The following is an 11,713-nucleotide window of genomic DNA, read 5'->3' as shown; positions in this document are numbered from 1 at the left end:
TTTCCTCATGCCCTGGGTGCCCCTGGGAAGCACCACACTCTCAATTTCTTTGTGTCAAACTTAGTGTCACTTTAGCTTTTGAATTCCAACTGCTACTGTGCCAATCAACCCACTCCGATGTGGCGCCATTCATTTTAGTGAAAGCAAAAGAACACATCATACAGATGGGTAATGATCAACACACATTAAAGAATTCTATAAAAATCTAATAATAGACTGTAATAATCTGAATGGATCCCAAAGATTTAGGAATGTTTCCAGCCATTCCCATCTCAGCTCTTTGGCCTATCATGTGGGCTGCACTGTAGTTGTTTTGCACTGCACTGTGGACTCAACTCAATCTAAATTCTGCATATGTGGACACTGGGGGATTACCCATACTTCAGCAGCACAGAGCCGGCATAGCAACTCCCATGCAACCCCTGCAGCTAGTGTAGAGGGAATGGGTGAGAGGTGATGCAGCTGGTGTATCAGCTCCTGGGGGACGAGGAGAGGCATAGGTAACTGATGCATGCTGTCTCTCAGGGTGATCTAACTGATGCTGAGGGATTGGCCGAGCACTCAGCCAACCCAGGCACAGGGAAGTATAAACATAGCTTAAAGCCATGAGTTACACCGTGCACTCGTCAGCCTTAGCTGAGTCTGAGTCCTTGATTTAATTTCTGCTTTTGCTGTGGACTTTTTATTTGGGATTTTTAGAAGGTCTAGAAATGGTTTTCAAATTAGGATCAAACTCCCACTTTCTAGTAGCAGAGATCTGATATAAACAAGACTACTGCATGCACCAGCCACCAAAACTTTGGGGCTCAATTCTGTTCCCACTGATGTCACTGACAAAACTCTGATTGACTTCAATGGGAGTAAGAACAGGACATGGGTACCTCTGACCAGGGATTAACAGAACCTGCTGGGGGTTGGACTCTAACCCTCACTTTGACCCCAGATAGGAACACAAATGCACTGGCCTGCAAGATACAAGGCTCCACTTGTCTCTAGGCAGATGAGGACAATCCGGGATGGTTGTAGACTTCACCATGCTTGTGCTGTGGCTAAGTTTTGTAAACTTTGGATTATAGTAGCATTTATTTATCTTTTCAGCCACTTGGAAATTTATTTCATACTTATTGCACATTTTGCTGCATTTCAGTGGGAATGTGTGTGACAGAGACAGTATGGAATTGCTCATCATTTTGGTTAGCAAATACTTACAAATTTTGTCCAGCTCCCAGTGAGAACTGGCACATGGCACATATTTTGCACCCTTTAGCATACAGGTAAATCTTATGCATTCTCTGTGGGACATGTTCATACACCTTTGAGCTTCTCCAGTTTGCCCTCTTTGAAAACCCCAAAGCACCCAGCAGTTTCTGGAAACCCTTTTGAACCAGTTATAATTGCAGCTCCAGAACCTTGCCTATCAGCCACTTCACCTTCCAGTTGCTGTTTCACACAGAACTAAGCTCAGGAAAATCATCTGGAGTTGAGTCCTAAATAGTATGTGAAACTAAAGGCCTAAGCTGATTTCTTTTAAATTAATAAATCCATTTATTTTTTTTTAAAGTTATACTTTAAATTAGTATTTGTTGTTTTGTGTTTTTCCTGTTGGTTTGTGGAATGGATTGTTTGTATGTGCTAACTGCCAGAAGTGCACAGGGAGAGACAGAAACATTCCCTTTTCAGGAAAACCCTGAGAAGTCATAGCAGAGCCAGGCTGGTGACTTTCTCACAGGTCACATCCATCCACCCACTCAGACAGGTCTCGCCCTTTGCAGTGCATTGTCCAGTCCTCCCTGAGGAAGGAAAAGGCAAAGAGTGAAACTTAGGTTTTATTATTATTATTAATAATAAATTATGTTTCTCTAATGTCCCTAGCAATAGAGAAGAGATGGGAATCTGTTGTAGTAAATCCTGGAAGAGGATTCTGATTTCAGGATGTTGGACACGCAGAGACCCTGAAGCTCCCTGGCTCTTTTATCTCACAGACTGAGGAACACAGCCTGTGCTGTGAAGTGTGTTACCACACTAAGTCTATCTAAACCTGACCTGGATTAAGCAATCATAAGGCCAGATCCTATCACCCTTACCCACATCGAATAGTTCCTCTCTGATGGAACAGTCCCACTGAAATGAAACCCAAGGAGTAAGGTACTCCTCAGTGTCAGGGCAGCAGAATTGAGCTCACTGAATGGCTAGTCGACCATGCTGCAGTAATTTCCATGCCAAAGGATCCCTAAGTAATTTATTGTCTACATAGCATACAGAAATTACCTCATCCACTCTTACATACTGCTGCCTCTGTGGTGAAACATTCACAGCAACACCCTACTGCAGGAAGAGCAGGGGGATAATGTGCCCAACTGCAACTACAGGAGGGAAACCTGAAAACAGAATGGGTGGCTCCCCAAATTGGAACTTAGTCAGGACACCGGGGTTCACCCATCTATTTTTGCACAAAGTGCTATGGGTCTTGTGATGACTCCATATTTATATGTGCTTTGGAATTTTTCTCTGACCTCCTTTCTCAGTCTCTATTTGTTTATTATTCTGTCTTTATCATGAATTATACTCCTTAATCGGGACTTGGGGCTCTACTATGTCACCTGCACATCTACCAATGTGATATATGCCATCATGTGCCAGCAATGCCCCTCTGCCATGTACATTAGCCAAACTGGACAGTCTCTATGTAAAAGAATCAATGGACACAAATCAGACGTCAAGAATTATAACATTCAAAAACCAGCTGGAGAACACTTCAACCTCTTTGGTCACTCGATTACAGACCTAAAAGTAGCAATTTTTCAACAAAAAAACTTCAAAAACAGACTCTAAGGAGAGACTGCTGAATTGGAATTAATTTGCAAACTGGATACAATTAACTTAGGCTTAAATAAAGACTGGGAGTGGATGGGTCATTACACAAAGTAAAACTATTTCCCCATGTTTATTCACCCCCCCCACCCCCCGCTGTTCCTCAGACGTTCTTGTCAACTGCTGGAAATGGCCCACCTTGATTATCACTACAAAAGGTCCCCCCTCACCCTCCCCCCCCACTCTCCTGCTGGTAATAGCTCACCTTACCTGATCACTGTCCTTACAGTGTGTATGGTAACACCCATTGTTTCATGTTCTCTGTGTATATAAATCTCCCCACTGTATTTTCCACTGAATGCATCTGATGAAGTGAGCTGTAGCTCACGAAAGCTTATGCTCAAATAAATTTGTTAGTCTCTAAGGTGCCACAAGTCCTCCTTTTCTTTATGCTAGGCACTGTACATCCTAAAAAGACTGCCCCTCGCAAAGGAAATTCCAATCTTAGCATATGACAAGAGACTACAGGTGGAGGAAAAACAAAGGCGGGGCAGACAAGGGAACATGAAATCGCTGTGACTGGTATAATGAGCAGCAGTTTCAGCCAGACAACTGCATAGCTGTTGTGTAGCTATCATGGTAAAGGTGAGCCTTAAAGAGGCCAGTGTAGTGGCTATGTGAATGTTTACTGTCCCTTTATGCCTCATTTTTGCCTTGTTTTGTCCAACAGTTCTTTTCCTCTGTTCCTTTCTCTATAATCTCTCCTAAATGGTTTCTCTTAATTGAAATTAGGCAATATGAGTTTGCTTATCAGGCACTGTCTGTTCACCAAGTTCTAAGGATGTATTGTGTTTACTTGTATTGCTTCGGTGTTAGACTTAAGCGAAGGGCAAACATTCACAATCACAAATGCATATCCGTATTTCCAAAGAGAATCTCTGAGGGCTCCCCTTACCAGGCATCCATTCCTTGTGGGTCTCGCACAATTCTTTTGGCACAGACTATGTCATCTGTTATGTCATTTGACAGCAAGTCTGCAAGGAGAAGAGGGGAGCATGAATGGCGGTTTCCCGTGTGAGACCTCAGTGTGGTGCACCCAAGTATAAGGGGCATGGGTGTTTGGCTGGCCATCCCTATGTAGTGCTCTCTCTGTGACATTCAAAAGGGGCTGCTTGCTTGTGCAGCTACAGAGCTGCAGTATTGAACTGGGCTCCCCTTGTCCTCCTTGCTGCACTCTCAGAGCAGGGAGAGTGAGGGGAACCTAGATCAGAGCAACACCTCCCGGCTGTGCCTGAACATTGGTGGGCAGAGTCCTCCACCTAAGCGGTGACAATCCCAGAACATCTGCCCCACTGCCCCCCCCCACACACACACTCAGAACCGGGTAGGGAGAGATCTGCCTAGACCTCCCCAGCCCTCATATGTGGAAAGAGAAAGATGGCCTAAGAGAGCAGGGAAAGCCGATGGGAGGGGAAGGGTAAGGTAGGGAAAGAGCGATGTGATGGGATGGGGGAATGGGCTGAAGAGAATGTAGTGGTGGGCAGAAGGAATTGGAGTGGGAGAAAGACGTGAGGCCAGGCTAAGGGAATGAGCGAGAAGCAATGAGAGCGAGGGGGGCAGAGGTTGCTAGAGGAGAGAACCTGTGAGGACAGTTAGATTTAATGTAGGGAAGAGTGAGTGAGGGGCATGGGCTAGAGGGGCTGAGCTCATAGGAATTAAACTTGCACTCACTCAGCCTATCAAGCCACAGACACAGAAAAGAATCGGAGGGACCATTGTTGGGTAGCTGAGAGATCCAAGGGCCCTACCCTACCCAAAAAGGTCAAGAGGAGAATCCCCTCAGCATACATGGTAAATAGCAGGTACCTCCCACCCCAGCTTGCCAGAGGCTGCTTTCCATTGAAGAGCGCATCTGATGTGTTGGTTGGAACAGGAGAGTGGGAGTCCGGACTCCTGGATTCTGTTCACAGCTCCAACAAGTTGCATGGTTTTGGTCATGTCAGTTAACCAACTGGTGTAATAACACTGTTCCCACAGGTGAGTTGGGAGGTTGAATTAATTCAAGTGTGTGACATACTTTGATACCCTCAGGTGAAAGGCAGAGTTTTATTATCCCAGGATATGCATTATGTGTATCCCTGCCAAAGGGGATGGTACCTCATTCTGCCCATCCCCTCTGGGATGGCTCTGAACCTGCCTTCCCACCCCAGCCCAGGCAAAGTGGCTTCCAGGAAAAACACATTACTATGGCTGTGCCTGGGTGTCCCCCTTAAAAGTGGGGAGTTCCCATGATGGAAGTGGTTCCACATAACAAGTAACACGGCTCCAGGCTGTTATCTTTCTCAGGTAACCACCGCATGGCTAATGATGAGAAAATGTGTTTTCTCCACCTCAGCCCTACCCAATTCAGGGCTGCCTACTCTCCACCCAGAGCCCAGCCCTGCAGGGAGCCCTCCACAGGGTCCTAGAAAGGGGGGATGGTACCATGGAGCTGGCTGACCCCCTCTTCCATGCAGGGGGAATGAGAGCTGTGTGTTAATTTTTAACTGAGGAATGAAGAGCAGCCTACCACGACATGGGCAGGAATCCTGCAGCTGCTCTCTCCACTCTTGGGGAGGGAGGGTGGATGAGGGGGAGGGTTAGGGACAGTACCAGTGCAGGGTATGTGACAGAGGTTCTCAGTGGGACTCCGGTAGTTGTTGCACCAGACACGGCTGTTGATCTGGAAGATGCCATAGTCTGTGCTGCCATCTGCATTGTCGTCCTCTGCTGCTGAATTGAAGCCGCTCTCAAAGAATGCCATGCAGATCCCTAATGCGGGAAGAGAACATGCTCACTGTCCACTGCAGAGGCTGTCCACAGAAACAGGGGCAACTCGGGGGAGTACATGAAGGCAGAGCCCTGGAGAGGAGGGAGACAGGATGCAGAGACAGACAAATAGTGGGAGTGGGGAAAAGGCAGCAGGAACGAGGGAGTGGTAGACAGGGTGAAAGAGTGAAGGGAGTTTGCCGTGAGGGGAAATTGGGGAGAAGTGTGTGCGTGAGAAGGAGGGAGCACTAAAACTCACAGTTGGCGAGGCTGTAACCCTCGTACCCGTCCAGCCCTTCTTCATGCAGCGTATAGGCTAGTTCACATCGGCTAAAGATTTTTGCTTCATTTGCCGTGATCAGGCAGCCGAGCAGGGAGAGAAGTGTGAGCGCCTTCATTTTTGCCAGAGAATGGGGAATCTCAGTTCCACCTTTGAGGAAAAAATAGAAGAACTAAATATCAGAGGGGGAATTCTGTGGCCAAAGGTCTAACTCCCTATTTCCATAAGAAATACTGGCCTGACTGTCCCTGAGGTAACCCAGTATTAAACTTTTCACCCCAGCTGTGGTACCTTCTCTTTCGCCCATGGCTATAATCTTGCCCTCAGAGGGGTATTTGCTTCGCACAGAGGCACTACAGAGTGTGCATGCGTGCACAAACACACACTGTAAACTGGACAATCTAAAAGACTAACAAGTTTTATTAATCCAAAAACTGAAAACACTGAGGCTAACGGCATCAGAACTTCACAGCTGACTTTCTCATAATTATGTACATGGTGAAGAGTCAGATGTCCCCTGGGAACTGGAAGGCTGACAAGTGCGATCCGCCTGGCAAAGGGTTACACATATTAAAGGCTAAGACGTTTTGGCCAATGGCCACTTCTTACTCTGGAAGCATGTCCACAATGATAGCAGTAACTTTGCTCTCTCAGGGGCCCTTCTCTTCCCTCCCTCCCCACATTTTCCCTGGGACCCTTATAAGAATAGTTTGTGGCATTGAAGGCCCAGACCTGCCAAGTCTACTTCTTCTCCCTGTATGCTACAGTTTTGGTCTTTTCTACCGGTCTTCAAGGAAACTTGTTTTTTTCTGATTCTCGGCTCTGAGTGTGTGTGGATGGAGGGAGGCATCAAAGGGAGAAATCTTATGAAATTGGAGCATTGTTTGTATGTATTAGAAAAGCCTTGACACTAAAATGTTTCAGAGTCATCTAGTGTTTCTCTGGCATCCCTCCTTTAGATTCTCCAACCCCAGATTCCCCAGCCTCACAAGACAGAAAATACTTTCTGTTCCGGTTTTTTGGACCACATTTCTCAGATTTTTCCTTTCATCCTATTCCATCTTGAAATCTACTGTGAAAGCGTCTTAGGGGCTACTTAGCAATTTATCAGCTTGTTCCTAAGGTCAGAAAGCAAGAGAAAGACAGAAAGACAGGGAAAAAATGGGAATGTGGCTTTTTTAATCCCTGAATAAAAGAATAAGAGTAAGAGGGGGAATATTGCCTGGGTTTATTATTTATTGGACTTATATACATGGGGCCTGCTATTAGGCCCCTTGTTCCACCTGTTTCACATCTCTCCAGCAGTGGAAAGCAGCTGGAAAATTGACTTAACCGGCCCATTGGGGATTCTCTTAACTGTGGCTGGCCCTACCCCATCTCTCGAATAGGGTACATGTTGGGGGAGAATGCAGGGTGGTCAGCACACTGCTATGCCAGCTTCTAGCTAGACCCCAGTCAGGAAGGTATAAAGCTGCTATTGACCCTGCCCCTTATGACCCTTATCTAGAGCCATCAAACATGCAAATATTTCTCTCACTGGTGGTTTGTTGCCCCTAAAATGGGAAGGCATAAGCTTCTGATAGGTTGAGCCTGAACTTATGCAAATATCTACACAATAATGCTAATTTACTGAGCACTGTTTTGTCTCCAGATTTTGGCAGGTGTGGTGGTATGAATGAAACAGTAGCAAAAGGTATTATCAGCTCTTACTGGTGGCAATAGCCACAGCAGGACAGAGCCTTCTTGGACAGGATGGCTAATATTTTAAGGGACAGTTGTACCCCCCCAAACCTTAACGTACAGCTTCTGATCACAGCTTCCTCCACAGCAGAGTCTGGTCTGAAAGTTCCCAACTGACACCCAGGGTCTCCCCCTCTAACTGCTCCCCCTTCTAGAACCTGCTCCTCCCAATGTCCCTGTGACATCACTCACCGCCATTCTCAGTTCAAAACAACACAACAAAGCTTTGTTGTGTGTCGTACAGCTCAGACTCCTGCATTCTAAAATATACTGCAAAATTAAATAATGCAAGGAAGTGGTCATCTGTAGCAGAGCTGGGTGAATACTGCAAACATATTTCTTCAAATCGTCACTTCTAAAAGCATGTTTAGGATCCTATTTTAGGATATGTGAACAAAAATAGTTTTGAATCCTTAAAAACAAGTATTCACACCTGAAAATGGATTCTAACTCCTCCAATCAGGCAACAGAAGCTTGTCATGTGACCAAATGCTCATGTAAAACCTGTGTCAAAAACACTTCTAAAACACTCACAATGAGTTAATTGTGAACAAGCTACAGGCCAAGAATTATTCCCATAAATTATTCAGTGAATGCATTCAAACAACAGATTATTTATTTGTATTGTGGTAGCATTCAGAGGCCCCAGTTAAGCTTGGGGCCCCGTTGTGCTAGATCCTGTAAACACAAATAGTGAGAGACAGTTCCTATTAAGACTGACAACGGAAGCATTTTTATACCCTTTTGATCGATGGGGAACTACATACACAGTAAAGGCCTGGTCAGGCCCTAAAGGACTTACCCAAGGTCATGCAGCAAGTCTCTGGTAGAACCAGGAGCTAGTCTCCTGAGACTCCATTCAGTGCCTTAACCACAAGGCCATCCTTCCTCTCTAGGGTCAGGGACATAATGTAGGTCCCTCATCCTCGCCTCTGCCTCAGCACAGAGGGGAGCAGAGTTCTCTCCCTATGTTCCCCAGGCATTGTGACTGCTTGATACAATGCACATTATCTCCTGGAGCTCCTGCTGGTGCTGTGTGCCTCCAACAGGAACTTCTCGTCTCCTATCTGGTATTGCAGCTCTAGCAGCTCAGTTGGACCAGTGAACCTGGCTGCTAGAGACAGGAAAGTGTAGTAACATTATACAGGGCACTGGTGAGACCTCATCTGGTTTAGTGTGTGCAGTTCTGGTCTCCTATGTTTAAGAAAGATGAATTCAAACTGGAACGGGGAAGAGAAGGACAACTAGGATGACCTGAGGAATGAAAAACCTACCTTATGAGAAGAGACTCAAAGAGCTTGGCTTGTTTAACCTAACCAAAAGAGAGCTAAGGGGAGATATGATTACTTTTTATTAATACATAAGAGGGATAAATACCAGGGAGGGAGAGGAGTTATTTAAGCTAAGCACCAATGTGGACACAAGAACAAATGGATATAAAATGGCCATCAACAAGTTTAAGCTTGTTTCTAACCATCAGAGGAGTGAATTTCTGGAACAGCCTTCCAAGGGGAGCAGTAGGGGCAAAAAACCTAACTGGCTTCAAGATTGAGCTTGATAAGTTTATGGAGGGGATGGCATGATAAGACTGCCTATAATGGCATGTAGCCGATCTGCAACTGCTTGCACAAGTATCTCAAATGGCCACTGATGGGACACTGATGGGGAGGGCTCTGAGTTACTAGAGAAAATTCTTTCCCAGGTGTCTGGCTGGTGGGTCTTGCCCACCTGCTCAGGGTCCAACTAATCGCCATAGTTGGGAACAGGAAGAAATTTTCCCCCAGGTCAGATTAGCAGAGACCCAGGGGGGTTTTCTCCTTCCTCTGCAGCATGGGGCCTGGGTCACTTGCAGGTTTAAACTAGTGTAAGTCGCGGATTCTTGTTGGAATTCCCTCCGAGACCTCTTTCAACTCAACTTCCCAAGAACTCAGTTCAACTCCAGTTTTCATCACTCAGGTATATTTATTTGGCATATAGCAGTGCTACACTGAGTTGATCAGACTCAAACACAGGATGTGGGGTGGTAGATGCAGGATACATCACAGCTCCAAAGTTACACAGAAAATTCATTACATGTCTCATTGCATTTACCATACATTGCATCACACATTTCTGGATTGGTCTGGTTACTTTGCAGGAACCAATCTCTGTGCAGCATGAGCTGTCCACGCACTGTTCATGCTTTGATTTCCTCTTCACCTTACCTCTACATTCCTAACTTATTTTGTCCTTTGTTATCTAGTTCACAGGAAATAGTTCCCTGTTCTCTCTCTTGGCTTAGTTGGTTCAGACATTCTGTCTTCTTAGCCTACTGACCTATTTACTTATCTTTTTTAGCACAAATGTTTTGTTTTGAACCTGTTGAATTCATTTACGCCCTAATTCTGTCTTCCAAAAAATGAGGCTTCCCTCCATGTGTTACTTACTCATGTTGGGCTAGGCCTCAGCTACAATTCTCTGTAACTTGAGGTCTTTAAATCATGATTTGAGGACTTCAGTAACTCAGCCAGAGATGATGGGTCTATTAACGGAGTAGATGAGCAAGGTTCTGTGTCTTGCAATCTGCAGGAGAGCATACTACATGATCATGTTGGTCCCTTCTGACCTTAAAGTGTATGAGTCTCGTATAGAACAAGGTTCAATTGTTAAGAATATAAGACTGGTCAGACTGGGTCTCAGTCTTTTTTAATCTCTCCTCATACAAAAACTGTTCCATACCCCTAATCATTTCTGCTGCCCTTCTCTGTACTTTTCCCAAGTCTAATACATCTTTCTTTCAGATGGGACAACCAAGACTGCATGCAGTATTCAAAGTGTTGGCATACCATGGATTTACATAGTGGCATTATGATGTTTTTCTGTCTTATTATCTATCACTTTTCTAATGGTTCACAACATTCTGTTAGCTTTTTTGACTGCCACTGTACATACAGCAGATGTTTTCAGAGAACTATCTACAATTCCAAGATCTCTTTCTTGAGTGATAACAGCTAATCTAGACCCCGTCATTTTGTATGTATAGTTGGGGTTCTCTTTCCCAGTGTGCATTCCTTTGCATTTATCCACACTGAATTTCACTTGCCATTTTGTTGCCCAGTCACCCAGTTTTGTGAGATTCTTTTGTAATTCTTCGCAGTCAGCTTTGGACTTAAGTATCTTATGTAATTTTGTATTGTCTACAAACTTTGCCACCTCACTGTTTACCCCTTTTTTGGGGCCATTTATGAATGTGTTGAACAGCACTAGTTCTAGTACAGATCCTTGGAAACCCTGCTATTTACTTCTCTCCATTGTGAAAACTAACCGGTCATTCCTACCCTTTGTTTCCTATCTTTTAGCCAGTTACTGATCCATGAGAGGACCTTCCCCCTTATTGCCATTCCTGATTACTTTTCTTAAGAGCCTTTGGTAAGGGACCTTGTCAAAGGCTTTCTGAAAGTGCAAGTACACTATATTCACTGGATCATCCTTGTCCATCTTTTTTGACCCCCTCAAACAAGTCTAACAGATTAGTGAGGCATGATTTTCCTGTACAAAAGCTGTGCTCATCTATGTGTCTGACAATTCTGTTCTTTACTATAGTTTCAACCAATTTGCATGGCACTGAAATTAGGCATACTGGCCAGTAATTGCCAGGATCACCTCTGGTGCCTTTAAAAAAATAGGTGTTACATTAGTTATCTGCCAGACATCTGGTACAGAGGCTGATTTAAGCAATAGGTTACATACCGCAGTTAGTAGTTCTGCAGTTTCATATCTGAGTTCCTTAAGAACTCTTGGGTAAATACCATCTGGGCCTGGTGACTTAATACTGTTTAATTTATCAATTTGTTCAATTTGTTTTTATCAAAGGCTCTTATGTAAATTAAGTTGTCATGAGATAAGAGGGAAGATCGTTTCATGGATTGAGAACTGGTTAAAAGGCAGGGAACAAAGGGTAGGAATAAATGGTAAATTTTCAGAATGGAGAGGGGTAACTAGTGGTGTTCCCCAAGGGTCAGTCCTAGGACCAATCCTATTCAACTTATTCATAAATGATCTGGAGACAGGGGTAAACAGTGAGGTGGCAAAGTT

The 11,713-nt window shown here is 44.7% G+C and overlaps 1 protein-coding gene across 1 annotated transcript; it reads right to left on the bottom strand.

Annotated features, from left to right (window-relative positions):
• Positions 1-1,723: 1,723 nt before the first annotated feature.
• On the bottom strand, positions 1,724-6,017 carry LOC140906077 (sperm acrosome membrane-associated protein 3). The gene is made up of 4 exons (XM_073329584.1): positions 5,879-6,017; positions 5,464-5,622; positions 3,767-3,845; positions 1,724-1,790 (listed from the first exon to the last, which is right to left on the bottom strand). Exons 1-4 carry the CDS (start codon positions 6,015-6,017, stop codon positions 1,724-1,726), a joined length of 444 nt encoding a protein of 147 aa, XP_073185685.1.
• Between the last annotated feature and the right edge of the window lie 5,696 nt (positions 6,018-11,713).

Source organism: Lepidochelys kempii, chromosome 2 (assembly GCF_965140285.1).
Source record: "Lepidochelys kempii isolate rLepKem1 chromosome 2, rLepKem1.hap1, whole genome shotgun sequence".
Classification (NCBI taxonomy): domain Eukaryota; kingdom Metazoa; phylum Chordata; order Testudines; family Cheloniidae; genus Lepidochelys; species Lepidochelys kempii.
Note: the sequence above shows the minus strand (reverse complement) of the source record. Positions and strands in the feature narration are given on the sequence as shown.

Bases quoted from the DNA above. Each gene is read 5' to 3' on its own strand.
- LOC140906077 (XM_073329584.1), bottom strand. From the start codon at position 6,017: ATGAAGGCGCTCACACTTCTCTCCCTGCTCGGCTGCCTGATCACGGCA. The intron at 5,623-5,878 runs GTGAGTTTTAGT...TTCCCGCATTAG, and splicing joins GGGTTACAGCCTCGCCAACT to GGATCTGCATGGCATTCTTT. The intron at 3,846-5,463 runs GTACTGTCCCTA...TTCTCCTTGCAG, and splicing joins CTGTCACATACCCTGCACTG to ACTTGCTGTCAAATGACATA.